Source organism: Cenococcum geophilum (genome assembly GCF_001692895.1).
Source record: "Cenococcum geophilum 1.58 unplaced genomic scaffold K441scaffold_16, whole genome shotgun sequence".
NCBI lineage: Eukaryota > Fungi > Ascomycota > Dothideomycetes > Gloniales > Gloniaceae > Cenococcum > Cenococcum geophilum.
In genome coordinates, this window is record NW_027137574.1 from 2,039,376 (window position 1) to 2,056,215 (window position 16,840).

The 16,840-nt window shown below is 52.7% G+C and overlaps 6 protein-coding genes across 6 annotated transcripts; 1 reads left to right on the plus strand and 5 right to left on the minus strand.

The window, feature by feature from the left end:
* Positions 1-1,172: 1,172 nt before the first annotated feature.
* On the minus strand, positions 1,173-3,380 carry K441DRAFT_450796 (ankyrin; the record flags this gene model as incomplete). Its single annotated transcript, XM_067641691.1, has 2 exons — positions 1,173-1,394; positions 3,165-3,380. Coding segments are annotated over 2 exons (438 nt in total), but the record flags the coding sequence as incomplete, so codon positions are not given.
* A 2,088-nt stretch (positions 3,381-5,468) lies between these two features.
* On the minus strand, positions 5,469-7,846 carry K441DRAFT_72990 (purine and uridine phosphorylase). Its single transcript, XM_067654206.1, has 6 exons — positions 6,847-7,846; positions 6,605-6,703; positions 6,378-6,551; positions 6,300-6,324; positions 5,702-6,238; positions 5,469-5,645 (listed from the first exon to the last, which is right to left on the minus strand). Exons 1-6 carry the CDS (start codon positions 7,763-7,765, stop codon positions 5,606-5,608), a joined length of 1,794 nt encoding a protein of 597 aa, XP_067505234.1. The 5' UTR covers positions 7,766-7,846; the 3' UTR covers positions 5,469-5,605.
* Positions 7,847-8,739: 893 nt separating this feature from the next.
* Positions 8,740-10,127, minus strand: K441DRAFT_634565 (uncharacterized protein). The gene is made up of 3 exons (XM_067646409.1): positions 9,935-10,127; positions 9,521-9,883; positions 8,740-9,434 (listed from the first exon to the last, which is right to left on the minus strand). The coding sequence occupies exons 2-3, from the start codon at positions 9,875-9,877 to the stop codon at positions 8,928-8,930; spliced, it is 864 nt and encodes a 287-aa protein (XP_067505235.1). The 5' UTR covers positions 9,878-9,883; positions 9,935-10,127; the 3' UTR covers positions 8,740-8,927.
* A 247-nt stretch (positions 10,128-10,374) lies between these two features.
* K441DRAFT_658447 (uncharacterized protein) lies at positions 10,375-12,312 on the plus strand. The gene is made up of 3 exons (XM_067648354.1): positions 10,375-11,018; positions 11,192-11,656; positions 11,747-12,312. Exons 1-3 carry the CDS (start codon positions 10,500-10,502, stop codon positions 11,900-11,902), a joined length of 1,140 nt encoding a protein of 379 aa, XP_067505236.1. The 5' UTR covers positions 10,375-10,499; the 3' UTR covers positions 11,903-12,312.
* K441DRAFT_555052 (uncharacterized protein) lies at positions 12,151-14,305 on the minus strand (the record flags this gene model as incomplete). Its single annotated transcript, XM_067643259.1, has 5 exons — positions 12,151-12,708; positions 12,761-13,344; positions 13,398-13,709; positions 13,762-14,026; positions 14,087-14,305. The coding sequence occupies 5 exons, from the start codon at positions 14,303-14,305 to the stop codon at positions 12,151-12,153; spliced, it is 1,938 nt and encodes a 645-aa protein (XP_067505237.1).
* A 1,424-nt stretch (positions 14,306-15,729) lies between these two features.
* Positions 15,730-16,811, minus strand: K441DRAFT_658449 (uncharacterized protein). The gene is made up of 3 exons (XM_067648355.1): positions 16,753-16,811; positions 16,176-16,698; positions 15,730-16,123 (listed from the first exon to the last, which is right to left on the minus strand). Exons 2-3 carry the CDS (start codon positions 16,322-16,324, stop codon positions 15,814-15,816), a joined length of 459 nt encoding a protein of 152 aa, XP_067505238.1. The 5' UTR covers positions 16,325-16,698; positions 16,753-16,811; the 3' UTR covers positions 15,730-15,813.
* Positions 16,812-16,840: the final 29 nt, after the last annotated feature.

Below are 16,840 nucleotides of genomic sequence, written 5' to 3' on the forward strand. Positions count from 1 at the left end.
GACACCGCATAAAGAGACGGTAACGAAAATTGTAGATGGGCGTAAGGCCACCCGTTGTGAGATACTTCAAGAAATTAGCCTTCTTTACGGTTCGTTCACCATCATACTAAACTTTTCCCAGCGACGCTAGTGAACAGGAGCGCTGCCTAGCAAAACTACTTAATGCTACCCAGGCGGCCTTCAACTCTTCCTAGAGACAACATGAACCTCTATGCCTCGAGAATACTTGAGTTAACATCCCTAAGGAGATAAGAGCATGGGATGGACAAGATGAGCGGTGAATATTTTGGCTGAACGGCTTGGCCGGGACAGGGAAGTCCACCATTGCCCGGACCATGGCGCGAGAATACTATGAACAAGGACACCTTGGAGCAAGCTTCTTCTCCAGGGGTAGTGGAGATACTAGCCATGCCGGTAAGTTCTCTACCAGAATTTCTGTACAAGTCACTGTCTGTTAAGCGCTACATTTGCGAAGCTATTGCGGAACACAGCGGGATTACTAGCCAAGCTCTCCGCAACTAGTGACGTCAACTCATCCTTCAGCCGCTATTAAAACTGGACAGCAACTTCCCTCACCTATCGTTACTTATTGTAGTTGGTGCGCTGGATGAATGTGAGGGTGAAATGACATTCGAGTAATTGTGCAGCTCTTTACCCAAGCCCAATTGTTAAAAAGTGTTCGGTTACAGGCCGTTATAACAAGCAGACCTGAAATCTCCATAATATTTTAATACCAATATTTACACATAATTGCAGAGTTCCCACTCCTAAAGCAGTATTTAAGAGAAAGAACAATCACAGTGGTGGGTGGGGAAGGAGGTGTAGTGGAGGAATAGTTAAAAAGGAGTGTTATGGGGTTGTAGAAGCTTGATCACTGTCTCATGCCCGTTCCTTGCCGCCCATGATAGCGGCGTCTGTCCGTTCTTGTCCTTTGAGTCGGTCTTAACGTCATTGCGCGCCAGCAGCAGCTTGACCACCGCCTTGTGTCCGTTCTCTGCCGCCCGCGACAGTGGCGTCTGTCCGTACACGGAATCCTTTAAGTCGGCCTCGACGTCGTTGCGCGCCAGCAGCAGCTTGACCACCGCCTCGTGTCCGTTCCTTGCCGCCAGCGACAGCGGCGTCCGTCCGCACACGGAATCCTTTGAGTCGGCCTCGACGTCGTTGCGCGCCAGCAGCAGCTTGACCACCGCCTCATGTCCATTCCTTGCCGCCCACGACAGCGGCGTCTGTCCGTTCTTGTCCTTTGAGTCGGCCTTAACGTCATTGCGCGCCAGCAGCAGCCTGACCACCGCCTCGTGTCCGCCCCCCGCCGCCCGCGACAGCGGCGTCTGTCCGTACTCGTTCTTTAAGTCGGCCTCAACGTCGTTGCGCGCCAGCAGCAGCTTGACCACCGCCTCGTGTCCGTTCCTTGCCGCCCACGACAGCGGTGTCTGTACGTACAAATAGTCCTTTAAGTCGGCTTTAACGTCGTTGCGCGCCAGCAGCAGCTTGACCACCGCCTTGTGTCCGTTCCTTGCCGCCCACGACAGCGGCGTCTGTCCGTACTCGTCCTTTGAGCCGGTTTCAACGTCGTTGCGCGCCAGCAGCAGCTTAACCACCGCCTCGTGTCCGTTCTCTGCCGCCCACGACAGCGGCGTCTGTCCGTATACGGAATCCTTTGAGTCGGCCTCGACGTCGTTGCGCGCCAGTAGCAGCTTGACCACCGCCTCGTGTCCGTTCCTTGCCGCCAGCGACAGCGGCGTCCGTCCGTGCTTGAAATCCCTTGAGTTGGCCTTAACGTCGTTGCGCGCCAGCAGCAGCTTGACCACCGCCTCGTGCCCATTCCTTGCCGCCCACGACAGCGGCGTCTGTCCGTACACGGAATCCTTTAAGTCGGCCTCGACGTCGTTGTGCGCCAGTAGCAGCTTGACCACCGCCTCGTGTCCGTTCCTTGCCGCCAGCGACAGCGGCGTCCGTCCGTGCTTGAAATCCTTTGAGTTGGCCTTAGCGTAGTTGCGCGCCAGCAGCAGCTTGACTACCGCCTCGTGTCCGTTCTCTGCCGCCCATGACAGCGGCGTCCGTCCGTACTTGTCCTTTGAGTCGGATTCAACGTCGTTGTGCCTCTAGTAGCAGCTTGACCACCGCCTTGTGTCCGTTTTACTGCCGCCCGCGACAGCGGCGTCCGTCCGTGCTCAGAATCCGTTGAGTCGGCTTCAACGTCGTTGCGCGCCAGCAGCAGCTTGACCACCGCCTCGTGTCCGTTCTCTGCCGCCCGCAACAGCGGGGCGTCTGTCCGTACTTGTCCTTTGAGTCGGCTTTAAACGTCGTTGCGCGCTAGCAGCAGCTTGACCACCGCCTCGTGTCCGTTTACTGCCGCCCGCGACAGCGGCGTCTTTCCGTGCTCAGAATCCTTTGAGTCGGCTTCAACATCGTTGCGCGCCAGCAGCAGCCTTGACCACCGCCTCGTGTCCGTTCTCTGCCGCCCGCAACAGCAGCGTCTGTCCGTACTTGTCCTTCCAGGTCGGCTTCAACGTCGTTGCGCGCCAGCAACAGCTTAACTACCGCCTCGAGTCCGTTCTCTGCGCCCCGCGACAGCGGCGTCTTTCCGTACTCGGAATCCTTTGAGTCAGCTTCAACGTCGTTGCCGCGCCAGTAGCAGCTTGACCACCGCCTCGTGTCCGTTCTCTGCCGCCCCGCAACAGCGGCGTCTGTCCTACTTGTCCTTTAGGTCGCGCTTTAACGTCGTTGCGCGCAAGCAGCAGCTTGACTACCGCCTCGTGTCCGTTCTCTGCCGCCCGCAACAGCAAGCGTCTGTCCGTACTTGTCCTTTAGGTCGGCTTCAACGTCGTTGCGCGCAAGCAGCAGCTTGACTACCGCCTCGTGTCCGTTCTCTGTCGCCCGCGATAGCGGCGTCTTTCCGTACTCGGAATCCTTTGAGTCAGCTTCAACGTCGTTGCGCGCCAGCAGCAGCTTAACTACCGGCCTCGTGTCCATTCTCTGCCGCCCACGACAGCGGCGTCTGGTCTGTACTTGTCCTTTGAGTCGGCTTTAACGTCGTTACGCGCTAGTATCAGCTTGACACCGCCTCGTGTCCGTTACTGCCGCCCGCGACAGCGGTGTCCGTCCGTGCTCAGAATCCTTTGGTCGGCCTTAACGTCGTTGCGCGCCAGTAGCAGCTTGACTACCGCCTCGTGTCCGTTCTCTGCCGCCCGCGATAGCGGCGTCTGTCCGTACTTGTCCTTTGAGTCGGCCTCAACGTCGTTGCGCGCTAGCAGCAGCTTGACTACCGCGTCGTGCCCGTTCACTGCCGCCACCCACAACGGCGTCTGTCCGTACTTGTCCTTTGAGTCGGCCTCAACGTCGTTGCGCGCTAGCAGCAGCTTGACTACTGCGTCGTGCCCGTTCACTGCCGCCCACCACAACACGGCGTCTGTCCGTACTTGTCCTTTGAGTCGGCCTCAACGTCGTTGCGCGCCAGCAGCAGCTTGACCACTGCCTCATGTCCGTTCCTTGCCGCCCACAACAGCAGCGTCCGTCCGACGTTATCCTTTAAGTTGGCGTCCGCGCCCAGCTGGATCAGCATCCGCACAGTAGCCTCGTGCCCTTTCTGCGCCACCATAAGCAGCGCCCTCCGTTCGGCGTCATCCTTCGCGCTCATGTCCTCGCCCAGCTTGGCCAGTGCCCGCACAGCTGCAATATACAACGCCGTCCGTCCGGCGTTATCTTTCACATTAACATCCGCGCCCAGCTGGACCAGCGCCCGCACAGTCGCCTCGTGCTCGTTCCCTGCTGCCCACGACAGCGGCGTCCGTCCGACGTTATCCTTCGTATTGACATCCGCGCCCAGCTGGACCAGCACCCGCACAGTCGCCTCGTGCTTGTTCCCTGCTGCCCATGACAGCGGCGTCCGTTCGATGTTATCCCTTACGTTGGTATCCGCGCCTAGCTCGACCAGCATCCGCACCGTCGCCTCGTGCCCCTTCTGCGCCACCATAAGCAGCGCCCTCCGTTCGGCGTCATCCTTCGCGCTCATGTCCTCGCCCAGCTTGGCCAGTGCCCGCACTGCTGCAATGTACAACGCCGTTTGTCCGGCGTTATCTTTCACATTGACATCCGCGCCCAGCTGGACCAGCGCCCGCACAGTCGCCTCGTGCTCGTTCCCTGCTGCCCATGACAGCGACGTCCGTCCGACATTATCCTTCGCATTGACATCCGCGCCCAGCTGGACCAGCACCCGCACAGTCGCCTCGTGCTTGTTCCCTGCTGCCCATGACAGCGGCGTCCGTCCGATGTTATCCTTTACGTTGGTGTCCGCGCCTAGTGCGACCAGCATCCGCACCGTCGCCTCGTGCCCGTTCCCCGCTGCAGTGAACAGCGCCGTCCATGTCTTATTATCTTTCGCGTTGACGTCCGCGCCCGTATCGATTAGCGCCCGTACCGCCACTTCGTGCCCGTTTCCTGCCGCAAGATGCAGAGTCGTTTGTCCTTTGTCATCTTTTGCTTTCAAGTTCGCTTTCTTTTTGACTAATAGTACCACAATACCCGCATGACCTGTCTCTGCGGCGTGATGAAGAGCGGTTCGACCGTTATTGTCTGTCTTTTTAGGATTACATACTTGAAGTAACCGTTGAGTAATCTCAATCTTCCCTATCCTCGATGCTAAATGTAGTGCTGGAAGATTGTTATGGTAATAAAATGGTAGGTTGAAGATATCGGTTCTGGGCTTAGGGTTTTGTGGATCGAATAGAAGATCGAGAAGTGGAAGGTGACGGTTCACTATAGCCCACCCTAACAAGCCGGAATAGTGAGAATCAAGCGATTCTCCTATAGGTTCCCATGGATGCCATCGCCATGACAAATTTGGTTCAAGCGCAAGCGTTCGGAACTTGTGCCAGCACTTGGAATCTTTGACTATGCCATGGGTAAGAGGTGCCCATTGTTCTTTTGCAAAGTGGAAGAAAGACGACAGTTCCGTGATAGGAGGTGCTCTCGAAGAATTTCTAGGGAAAGAAATCTGCGCTGATCTGGGTTTGGGCATGGCGAACCGCATCCATGAGATAGGTTGGACCAATTTTTCAACTGCTGTGGGACCCATTTTAATTGTCGAGCCTTTGCTTGCATTAGAGGGCTGCAAACTGAGAGCGTAGTCAGGGGAAGTAAGGTGCGCCACGCAAAGCTTCCCGAGTTCAAGCTCCGCGGCGTTTAGCTCAAAGCCAGTAGTAAAGAGTCGGGCATCAGCCTTTTGGTCCTCCAAGAACTGACGCACGGAGTGGTGTACGAGGAGGACTTGGTCGTTGTGGTCTCGAGTGATGAGGTTAGAGCAGCATTTCAAAAGCTCTTGTGCTAATGGCATATTTTCTCGGTCAAGGCACCCGGTATCGGCATCAATCGCAAGTGCCTCCCTAAGCTGGTCGATTTTTAAAGGTCTAATAGCTGCACATACCCAGCGCAGAATCTTTTGGGCGAAGCGACTATGTTGCCTGCTTATCCTCGTCAAGCAGCGGTCGTATGTCTCGCTTAGATCCCTCGGTAGGTTCGCGAGGGCCTTTCGGATATCGGCGTCCGTGGAGCATTCGTCCCATAGAGCCTCTAGTTGCAGACTCACCCATAAAATCCTCCTCGAACATTAGCAATGGGTAAATTTGGGGTTTACTACAAGTGCTGTACTAACATGCGATCAGCCCTCTCATTAAGTTTGCTCTTAATGTCTTGAAGCACGCACTCCTTCTCGGTAATCTGCTTTTCTAGCATCTTTTCCTCAATTCTCCACTCAATAAAACGGTGAATATCTTCTCTATTGTCCTCGTTCGATATGCATATAGCGATAGAGTCTGGTATAGCGGTTGTCACGTCAAGGCCTTCGCGTCCAGAGATAAAAACTTTTGGGCCATGCGGCGACATTAATTCCCTAAAGGTTTTAAGTACCTTTCGTACTTCTTCTAGCCCGCACTCATCGAGCCCATCCACAACATATGTTGTAGTCGGAAGTAACTCGCTCAGGGGAACGAAGATGTTATCTATAGTCTCTTCGAAACTAGGATGATACCGCTTTGGACCGTAGAATCGCTTAACATAAGATATTATGCGTAAGGGACACGGCTTTCCAATCATATCTAGGTGACCGAGGATCTGTTTAACGTAGCTTCTAAACAGATAGATTGCCTTTAGTTGGAATTTTTTCGAGTGACTGTAGAAAAAATGGGTCACTAAATCATCCGTCTTCTGGGATGCCTGTACCATGTGCTGAACTACGGTGCTCCTAAGCGATATTAATATTCTAATACTTTAGGGTAGGACAAGACGTTACCGTGGCAACATACGTGATAAGAGTCTTTCCGCAGCCAACTAGAGCACAGCAATGAGCATGTAACTTTAACTAGCCGACATACAATGCATACTTTTACCAGATAGCCACAGGCACGGGTGACTTCTATTCTCAAGCCACGCTATAAACCTTTTATCTTCTAATATCCAGGTTGTAGTGTTCGGGCACCTGTTCCGTAAGTAGTCCTGGAAGGTGCGGTCTGGCTCATAGGCAGAGATGTGTTCGAAGATATTATAGGAGGCAATTCCTGCTTGGTATTAGAAATACTGCAATTGTGCGGGCAAAAGATTTAAGGTATACCCTCTTGAGCTAAGTCCCATTCCGATCTTTTTGAGAGAGCCAAGAATCGCGAATGATTATCCAGCGGAAGAGACTTTCCAAAAGCGTCCACTTTGTAAGCTATATTTACGTTGCAAATTAGATATAGTACACCAAAGATGGATAATTCTTTTTAGAAAAGGGAATAGAGTAAGCGTTACGCGCTACACTAACCCTCATTCCCCTCAATGGCTTCATCCACGGTAGGTGTTGTGGCTACTTACCCGCAGGTATGACTGATAGGACCTCTTTAGCGCACGCGGCTGCTGTTGCGGCTGCGTAAGGTTGCCACCTCTTGTTCTTATGCGAGTCGGCATAGTCGCAGATGCCTCGAATGACGAGACACGGAAAACTATTCATTAGCCCTGCTGCTTCCATCTCGAAGCAAAGGACACCACCAAGCTCCGAGCTCAGTCGGTCTCTAGTGACGCCGTCTCTGATGACTTGATTACCAGAGGCTATTGTGCCGTAGTGAACCATAATCTCTTGCCTTCCACGCTTAGTCCGCTCCAATAATCTGTCTATGCTACACTTTTCACATGTAGGCCCTCCAACATGATTGTACGTTGACTCGAATAGAATATCGGGGCCTGCGTTGCCGCGTGCGAATTCTGGTACACAGCAAAGTGCGGACAGGTATTCTGAGAGAACACCCCTGCGTCTAGTGTTATTAGCTTGTAGCTTCACAAGCGCGTTCAGTAGGATAGTTGGCGGTGTGTTAAGGAAATTCGTCCGTACGAATCCGCTCGGTGTAGTCTTTCCAAAGTCATATTGAACTACTCCCCCATGCTGCATGTACGGTTGACTAACCACCACATCTCCAAGCCGAATATCTGATTCATCGCTTGGGACGCCGCCTCCGATGCCCACCATCAGACCGAACCGGATAGATGTGAACTTTGCCTGCATCTGAACAGCGACTGCGGCGGCTGAGTTGGTTCCTATCTGACCTGCCGGCAAACAAGCAATGACGATATTGTGTTCACCTATACGGCCGAGTGTGTAGAGGTTGGTGTCATTGGGGTCTTGGGGTATGTCTTCATGCTCTTCGTCCAGCAGCTCTGCTGCCGCGGCGAGCTCGACCGGGAGTGCAGAAACCCATCCCACCGTATAGTCTTCAGGGCGAAGGTAGCGTTTCGGCATTTAAGCAGTAACCAAAAGAGATATGATCCTTATCGATTGCAAGGAACTTGTATTCGCGTCCCTATAGCTGGGAGTTGCGCTAGGAGTTAACGCGAAACACGGGGATTTGCTCGAGCCCTGAGTTTTGCTTGCGCTAGCAGACCGCCTCCATTTTTAGGCTAGGAAATTTCCTAAAGTAGAATACTGCCACCTCCGAGCTTTAAATATTAACCTTTTGACCTACTTTTCCATACCTTGACTCTATAAAACCTATTACTAAATAACATTTATGCCCTCTAACCCTCGTAAACTAGTACGGAAGACCGTCTATAAGCTACTTTAATGGCCTAGCGAACTAGCAGCCTCTATTATAGCCTAGAAGCCTACGCAAACACCTTATCTTAACGAGGTGGCCAAGTTTAGTTCTACTAACCAATTGCAATAAAATTAATCTTATAATTATAGTTATAATTATATAATATAATCGCCTACGCTAACTGTCGAAGAGGGCTAAAAAGGGGGTAGTATTTTAGAAAAGTGATCATTAGAATAGTTTCTTATCATCACGCGTTCACGTGTCCCTGCAGGTTCACATAATCAATACAATTGATTGACTTCGCCTAATAATGGCCAATCACAGTCCTAGCAACAACCCCTGGTTTTGCGGAAGGCTGTAGAGATCCTTGAAACTGCGGGTACTGCGTGGAGATATATCGCTTTGGAAAGGAAATTTACCTACAGCTGGTCTTAAAGATACCGTCACTTAGTTCTAGAGAAGACGAACATTGTAGTTAACTGTTAACTACCATCTTTGACCCTGCTATATGTGTGTTGAGGCGCACACTTAATACGGTCTCACGATTATGCCTTCGTGAATTGGTTGAGATACTTATGAAAACCAGAAATTCCTTAGCACAAGCAGTTCTCGAGCTTTCCAGGCCTTCAACCAAAACTCGTATCTCTTGTCACACAACATAGAATACGACTAACTTCTTGCGTTTATAGCTATATTAACAGCGTAGGGAATACTATTGCCACGAATAATAGCCACGAATGATATCTATATGATCTCTCCTAAATACGAACATGTTCTAATATCCCGTGCGACTTTGGCCTAACGGAACACCTTAGCCGCATATAATGCAGTAGCATCATCTGGAAGAATCCAGGCCTCTACTGAAAGCTAAGACGCCGCCTTCTCCAAGCACTCCCCCACATCCCCGCCCCCCAAAACCCACTTCAGCCTCTCAACCTCGTCGTCCGTGAGCCCGCATGCGTCTCTCACATACCGCTCGGCGCTGCCCCAGCGCCGCCGCACCATCTCCAGCATCGCCAGCATGCTCTCCTCCCGCGCGCCGACCATGCGCTCCGCGCGCGCGCGGCCAGCCTCGCCATCATTCGCGAACACCGGGCTCTTCACGAGCCGCGAGACGACGCGCTGGCGAATAGGCGCGAGCCCCGCGTTCGAGAGCGCGTACTCGGCCGCGATGTCGCGGTCGTGCACGCCCAGGAGGGAGAGCAGGACGCCCATCAGCACGCCGGTGCGGTTGTTGCCGGTTGTGCAGTGGACGAGGCACGCGGGGCCGGCGGCCCCGTCCGCGGCGGGCGTCAGCGCGGCGACGTGCAGCAGGACGTTGCGGAAGACGGGAGCGCCGTGGACTAGGATGTCGGTGAAGGCCTCCACGATGCCCTGTTCGCGGCGGCGCGCTTAGAGACTTGCTGCAGGCGAGAGAAAGAGATGGGGTGGGGAGATGAGAAGCTTTATCGGTCGCGTACCTCGGTCCCGTCGCTCGAGTACTGCACGTAGCGCGCGGCCGCCTTCTGCGGCGAGTAGTCCGCCTCGCTGAATACGGGGCACCAGGTGCGTTGGATGCCGGCGAGCTCCTTGTACCCGCCCGCCTTGTCGATTTGCGGCTTCGAGCGCAGGTCGAACGACGTCGTGATACCGAGCTCGTGCAGCTTGGCCAGCCCGGTGTCGCTCACGGGCGAGGGGTCAGGCCCGCGGTAGAGGATATGCTTGCGGACGGTGGAGAGAACGGTGCCGTTGCTGTCGACGATCGGCCAGCCACCCATGTCGCGGAGGTTCGTGAGGCTGGGGACGGTCACGAAGGGGGGTGGGAGCTCCGAGTCCATTTCGTGCTGGTGTGCGTTAGACTGGAGAGTATTGGAATTGGAAGCAATTGGGAATACAATGTCGTTCTTGAGAGCCGAGGAGAGCAATAGGGATAGGAAGACGAGACAGCCACAAAAGAAATTATTCCATAACCGACATCCGCCTTTTCATAGCGGCTGATGGCCAGTTTAAAAACCATGTAACATGTTCTATGGACAAGTCTGAGATGCTGCCGAGAAATCGCGGTCGCGGATATCGTATCTCTTAGAGATGATGGAGTCTATCTTAAGTAGTGGATAAGTTCCTGAGAGCCGGTCCCTGTGATCGCCCATTCTAACTCGAAACTCGTTCGGGTCATGCGGGTTTGGAGGGGCGATGCTCGCTTGCTCAAACAGGAAGGGAATCCCTGCGTTAGGCGCATTGCACTGCAATTTTAGCGTACTCGAGGCATTCAAACGCCAAGCCCTTCATGATTCCCGACCGCGTTCCACGCCGACTCCCATTCTGCCGCTCAATCACGCTTCTCATCTGACAATACTCCGCCGTCTTTGTGATTTATGAGGCACAACTGCGGAGGAGCTGGGATGAGGCCACAATATAATATCACTGCCTGCCATATTTCCTCCCTCTCCGCTGTTGTATATGTGCTCTACTAGATTCCTCTGCAGAACCACAGCTTCTACCGATTTTACAGTGCTCGCTAGATCTATATTTGGCAGAAGAACGCCGATTGCGACAGCAAAAGCAAACATGAGCACTACGAGTACTTCCTCGAAACCAATCCACGAGCTTGGGACTGCAGACGGCTGGCACGGCGTCATCGCGCCCGACAGCCCGTTCCCCCCTGAGGCAGGCCGGTACCACCTCTACATCGGGCTGTTCTGCCCCTTCGCGCACCGCGCAAACCTCGTGCGGCACCTCCTCGGTCTGACCTCGTTCATCGATATCTCAATCGTAGAGCCGTATCCGAAAGGCGACGAGAAGGGCTGGCCAGGCTGGCGGTTCCCGAAGAGCGACGACGAGTATCCCGGCGCGACGCGGGATAAGCTGTTCGGCAGCGAGTATTTGCACGAAGTGTATTTTAGGGCGGATAAGGAGTATAAGGGGAGATATAGCGTGCCGCTGCTGTGGGATAAGAAGGGCGACACCATCGTCAACAATGTAAGACGGAAGTTGCGCGGGCACTGGCATCGTGGTGCTGGTCCCACGCTCTTTGCCCCTCTTTCTCTCCCAATGCCCCTCCCTACACGCTGCATTCTAACTCCAACGCGGCAATGGGAGTATGGAGCGAGTGCGTTTAGTACGCGCGACTGACCCTTTGTCCAACGCCACAGGAATCCGCCGAGCTCCTCCGCTGGCTCCCCACGGCCTTCAATTCCATCCTACCCTCACCCCAGACCGAGCTAGACCTCTACCCCGCCTCCCTGCGCACCGAAATCGACGCCCTCACCACCTGGCTCCAGCGCGATCTGAATACCGGCGTCTACAAAGCCGGCTTCGCTCAAACCCAATCCGGCTACGACGCCGGCGTGATACCGGTCTTCGGCGCACTCAATCGGCTCGAAGAGATTGTGGCGCAGAACGGGGGACCTTATATATTAGGGAAGGCGCTGACGGAGCTGGATCTGCGGGTGTACGCAACGCTGATCAGGTTTGATACCGTGTATGTGCAGCATTTCAAGTGCAATTTGGGGACTATCAGGCATGATTATCCGGTGTTGAATAATTGGTTGAAGAATTTGTACTGGAATGTCAAAGGCTTCAAAGAAAGTACCAATTTTAAACACATCAAGGAGAATGTGAGTGGTTTTTATTTATTTTTTTGGATTTTTTTTTTCTCTGGGAGTTACTGGGGAAGGGCGCATAGATGAAGGCTGACGTGAGAATAGTACACGAAGAGCCATCACGACATCAATCCGCATGCCATCACGCCGATGGGACCGTATCCAGACGTCGAGGGGGGCGTGGAGACGGATTTTAGCAAGGTGAGGGTCGGAGGGGTAAAGATGCCGGCGGTGCTGGAGTATCAGAAGACCTTGGAGTGAGGAGGTGAGGGAAGATGGGCTAGGGAAATTCTCGTGATCAGGCGTTTTGGAGATATTGATTCGTAAGTAGGGGTGGGCCTCTGCGCTAGTGCAGACTACGCATTAATAATGGCCTTCACATCTCATCCTACTAAGGATAAAAAGCATCGTAAATCCTTTCGTATTCTAAAACGCTGGAAACTTATGTACGTATACATGTAAATATATATATGCACCCTCAACCGCTTTCCATCCTCCACAAAATCTTTCTACGCATCCCCAGCCTCCCTCTTAGTAAACCCAATCCCCGCACCGACAGGACAGTTGGGCACATTTGCCTGCCATGCAATCTTCGCATACGCCGGTAGGTAGTTGTTCGTCGTGAACGTCTCTGGCAGGTAATACGACACGTCCGCGCTCGTGTAACTGCCGCCAACTCTCTTGAGTGCATTCAAGATATAGCTCTGGATAAAATCTAAGAACACCAAGTCGACCGTCTCCGGGTCGCTGCCGTCAGTTGGGAATGACGCGTTAGCCTGCAGGTCATTAGGCTGTGAGTAGAAAGGGATAACTGAGTGGATAGTGTCGTCGCCATCGGTGCCGAAGTCGTCGCTGGTCGTGTAACCGGGGACGGGAGTGGTGGATTGACGGCGCACGAGACGGCCACTTGGGTAAGTGCGAGCACGCAGGTCTTGGTGGTCGTGTGTGACTGGTGGGTCCAGGCAGGTGTCGCGGTCTGCGATGAGAGGCTGGAAATCGAAATCTCGAGTCGAGAGGTCGCGGCGCTTTTTCTGGAAGGCGCCCGCATTCAGGATACCAAGGACTTGCTGGGTGGTGTTAGTGAGGGTTGGTGATAGGGAGGTTCGGTTTTTAACTTACTTTGGCTTGTGAGCACGGGACGTCGGGGATAAATTGGAATCCATCAGTGAAAGGGCTGACGATGAAGGAATCGTCATAGGTAAAGGGTCCCTTCGCAAGATCGAAGCGAACACTTCCAGTGTTGATAATAACCAATCTTGGCGTGTCTGCTCGTGACTGGTTGACTACTACCGTTGCCAAAGCAGTTTGTAGCAGGCCGAAAATGTTACCATCGGCGAGGAAGGGCTTGCAGTACTGGCACCACGTTTCGGGGGCACATCCATAAAGAGAAGTAAGATTTAGCTGCTTCCTTGCAGTTGTGATCTCAGAGGTTATGGTTTTGCCTTTGCTAGTGTCAAAGGTATGGTCTTGGCTGCCTTCAGCATGATAGGCGAACGTCAGTCGGTTCCAGTCAAGGTATCGGCGAGCGTAGCGTAGCGATGACGGAGTGGTGGATTTGGGTAAACCAGCACTAGCAGCTCCAGTGCTCACTGATACAGCGCTTCGAGTTGGGTTTGGTACACCGTGGGGATTGTGCGCTGCCGTACCACTAGAGGATTTGATTCCAGTCATTGCAAACCAGCCAAGCGTTTCACAATAACGGCCTAACTAAAATTTAGCTCATGTGACTTAGGATGAACTTATTTTTTCCCCTTACCTGACTCTATTCCAGTGGCTTTATTATCGTAAACGGTGAAGTCCCGGACATGCGTGTGCCCTCCGAAACCTTGGATGGGCACATCTGGGCGCATTTTCCGGATGGTACTGTAAATCGTGCCAAAAGTACTTGTACTAGACGTAGTCCGGACGGGGTTGTGTCCGATAATAAGAAATAAATCAATTGGTTCAGTGTAGTTGACCGCATTCAAGAACCAGGACTGCTGAACAAGATCTTTAGCTTTGATTACTTTGGACACGTTCGAATTTCCAGTAAAGTCAAAGAGAACTCCAAAGGACATGATTCGAAGTCCTGCACACGGAGAGTCAATCGTCTGTAAGCGATTGACCAGGAGTTTACGTACCATACTCCGTTGTAAAGTAACGATACTTGTGGCCAATATACTCAAATTGTCCAGTTTTTGGGTTAATGATTTGCACATTGCTAGTGAGATATTTGTCCCCATAGACCCTCGAAAAGTTACTGAAGGTCTCGTAGGCAATCTCTGTCACATAAAGCTCGTGGTTGCCAATAGTGAGGAGATCATAATCCAGGTTCTCAAAGATCGCATTGGAGATTAAGCCATTGGGAGAGGTTGCATCGCTCAAACCAGCACCATCGTGGAGATCCTGTGCAACCAGTCAATTACAGGTATTTCTTTAAAGTAATTGAGCCTTGATTCAACATACACCCGTATCAATCAAGAGCAGATCGACTCCCAAATTACGCGCTTTTTGCTTCATAGCCTTGCTGAAGCTAACGAAATCGCCCCAATCAGCACCGTAATTCTGCTCTTTGATATGGCCTTCAAGCCAGCCATGCGTGTCGGTGGTATGCAAGAAATTGATTTGACCCCATTCAAGAGGACCCCTTGGCCCAGTTGTCGCATTCTCGGCATCAGGCTGCATGCGGCGCACATTACGGGTCATAACAACATCGTTCTGCGGTCCATAACAGCCGTCGCAGGCCAAAGCTGACGCGAAGTTCGCCACGCAGGCGACGAGTGTAGAAGCACGCATTCTGTCGAGCTAGGGTGGATGGACGAGGTAGCTAACAGCCCTGGAGGCCCAGCAGCGATCCTTTGCAGCAGCTTTTGAAGGAATCGCAAAGGGCTTGGCGTAGCACAGGCAGAGCCACCTCGCAATGGGTACGAGTACCACGGGGGCTCAGTGCGTGCCTGGCAGGGTTCCTGGCAGGATGCAACGGGTCGGGTACATCTTACATTCTCCCTGGGTTCGCCGTCCATACAATTTCCAGAAATTGGCCCCACGTGCAGGGACCGGTGAACTCCGCTGAGCTCGAGCTGACCGTTATCATCCCGGATTGGCCGCGATCTCCCTTGCATGATGACCGGGTAAACAGATGATGAGGAAGGCGAAAGTAAGCCAAAGGGGGCTGTGGACAGCCACGACAGCCTGCCGTTCTTGGCGCGGTGCGGCGTCCGCTGAAGCCAATCCCGACCTCACCTCTTGCCCTGTATACAGCAAATGTCGTGAATATCTTCAACCCAATATACAAAGATGAGTATATAGAATACGAGTCTATGGGATACTTTTTCACTGAATTTATTATCGTCGATCGCGCGTGGGGCTATTTTCAAGCTTCTTTTTAGTATTCTTAGACAAGAGATTAGAATCTCAATGTTCAACGCCAACAGCTCATCTATCCAGGTTACTAAGGTGCGTTATCACTCAATCAAGAGTCTCGATACGCTTTATATATCCAGAGCCGTAGCTGAGGAGTGAGTTTACATCTATGCAGCCTATTCCCATACTCTTTTCTTATGTCGCGACCCGTAATTTTCTTTTCAGGTAAGAGAAACAGCAGTTGTTATATGTGAGTCCTGGTGTTGCTTCAGCGTTATCTCACAAATCTGAATACTATTGTGATCCTTTGTCTTGCAACCTAGGAGTAGGTTCTTATATGCGAGTAACTAGGCAATACGGTTTTATCTGTGTAGCTATTGCCGGGCCTCTATTTCATGCTGGTGACGGAGACTACGCAAAATGTCAAATTTCTCGTTATGTGACACGATTTCACAGAATCCAGTATTGGGTCTTTCGTATACGAGCAGCGGCGTTACTTTGGGGTGATATTAAAAGCTTAGAGATGGTAGCGAAGAGTCAAGGTCAGTTACTTAGCACGGTGTCACAGGAAAAGTATTGAGCAGCCAAGACTTATTTTGATTCTGACTCTCCGCTCGTCATTACGCCTTCTTCTCTCTCACCCCACCACCCACCTCCCGAAGCCCTCCCGAAGCCCTCCCGAAGCCCTCCCGGCGCTGCCTCTTCCCCTCCCTTTGCTCCCCTTGCTCCCCTTGCTCCCCTTGCTCCCCTTGCTCCCCTTGCTCCCCTTGCTCCCCTTGCTCCCCTTGCTCCCCTTGCTCCCCTTGCTCCCCTTCCACCTCCCCCACCCCCTAACCATGAGGCTCCGCCAGCTTCTGGCTCAACTCCCCCATCCTCTTCTCTTGTACCTTAGGGAGGAGGAACTTGAACACCTCCGTTTGGAGGTCCCAAGCCTTCTTCTGCTGGGCCGTAAAAGCCGCAGTGAACTTCTTCCTCTCCTCCTCGGCCCTGTTGGCCATCATCCTCTTCATCCTCGTCGTCCTCCCTCCCCCCACCTCTATATTTCGCCAGACGAATGCACTAGGCGCTGCCGGCCCCTTCTCCTCCTCCTCTCCCTCCCCCCCCTCCTCTTCCGCCTCGCAGCCAACCTTCTCGTCCAAACTAGGTAAAGTCAGTTAATCAGATCATTGAATTGGCGTCGATTAGTACGTACACTCTGGCGAGCCTCGGAAGGCCGTCCGTCACCGCTGTCATCAACCCCAGCCCGTGCTTCGTGCACGCCACTATTGGGCGGCCGTCGTCGTCTAAAAGCTCAAGGTCGCAGGACGGGCTCGCAAGTGCGCCGCAAGGGTGTTCGGACATCGTTTATGCTTGGTAGTGACGCATAAAGGCTTTAAAATGATGTAGAGCTTTGCTTGATGAATGTGGCTTGCTCTCTAGCTGTTGGTTCGATTGATTGCGGATGGGAGCTTGGTGGTGAGGTTTTAGATTCAGAGTTGCCCATTGTGCGTCGTTGGCCGACATGGCCTTCATTTGATTCACTTGGATGTGGTGAAGAGGGGAGTGATTGCTTGGAAGGTCCTCCAAAGTAGCATCTTTATCCCTTTCGAACCGTCTATTTTCGAGAAACAGAATCTACGTCCTACCGTGCTTCTTTATGCAGCTATATTTATTCAGCGCGGTGCAGTAAAAGGGTGGTTCGATTGGAGTTTGTGATCACTTGTTCAGTGATGGCAATAATCAGTTAGTTAGTTACGATTATATTGTATTATATAGGAAACATAACTAACCTAATCATAATCGCACCTGCTGATTATGTTATGTAGATATAACTATATAATCAACTGCGGAAATAGCGGAAATAAAAAGAGGGAGAGG

Bases quoted from the DNA above. Each gene is read 5' to 3' on its own strand.
- K441DRAFT_72990 (XM_067654206.1), bottom strand. From the start codon at position 7,765: ATGCCGAAACGCTACCTTCGCCCTGAAGACTATACGGTGGGATGGGTT. The intron at 6,704-6,846 runs GTAAGTAGCCAC...ACGTAAATATAG, and splicing joins CCTATCAGTCATACCTGCGG to CTTACAAAGTGGACGCTTTT. The intron at 6,552-6,604 runs GTATACCTTAAA...AATACCAAGCAG, and splicing joins ATGGGACTTAGCTCAAGAGG to GAATTGCCTCCTATAATATC.
- K441DRAFT_634565 (XM_067646409.1), bottom strand. From the start codon at position 9,877: ATGGACTCGGAGCTCCCACCCCCCTTCGTGACCGTCCCCAGCCTCACG. The intron at 9,435-9,520 runs GTACGCGACCGA...CGCCGCGAACAG, and splicing joins ACTCGAGCGACGGGACCGAG to GGCATCGTGGAGGCCTTCAC.
- K441DRAFT_658447 (XM_067648354.1), top strand. From the start codon at position 10,500: ATGTGCTCTACTAGATTCCTCTGCAGAACCACAGCTTCTACCGATTTT. The intron at 11,019-11,191 runs GTAAGACGGAAG...CCAACGCCACAG, and splicing joins GCGACACCATCGTCAACAAT to GAATCCGCCGAGCTCCTCCG. The intron at 11,657-11,746 runs GTGAGTGGTTTT...ACGTGAGAATAG, and splicing joins TTAAACACATCAAGGAGAAT to TACACGAAGAGCCATCACGA.
- K441DRAFT_658449 (XM_067648355.1), bottom strand. From the start codon at position 16,324: ATGTCCGAACACCCTTGCGGCGCACTTGCGAGCCCGTCCTGCGACCTT. The intron at 16,124-16,175 runs GTACGTACTAAT...GACTTTACCTAG, and splicing joins CTTCCGAGGCTCGCCAGAGT to TTTGGACGAGAAGGTTGGCT.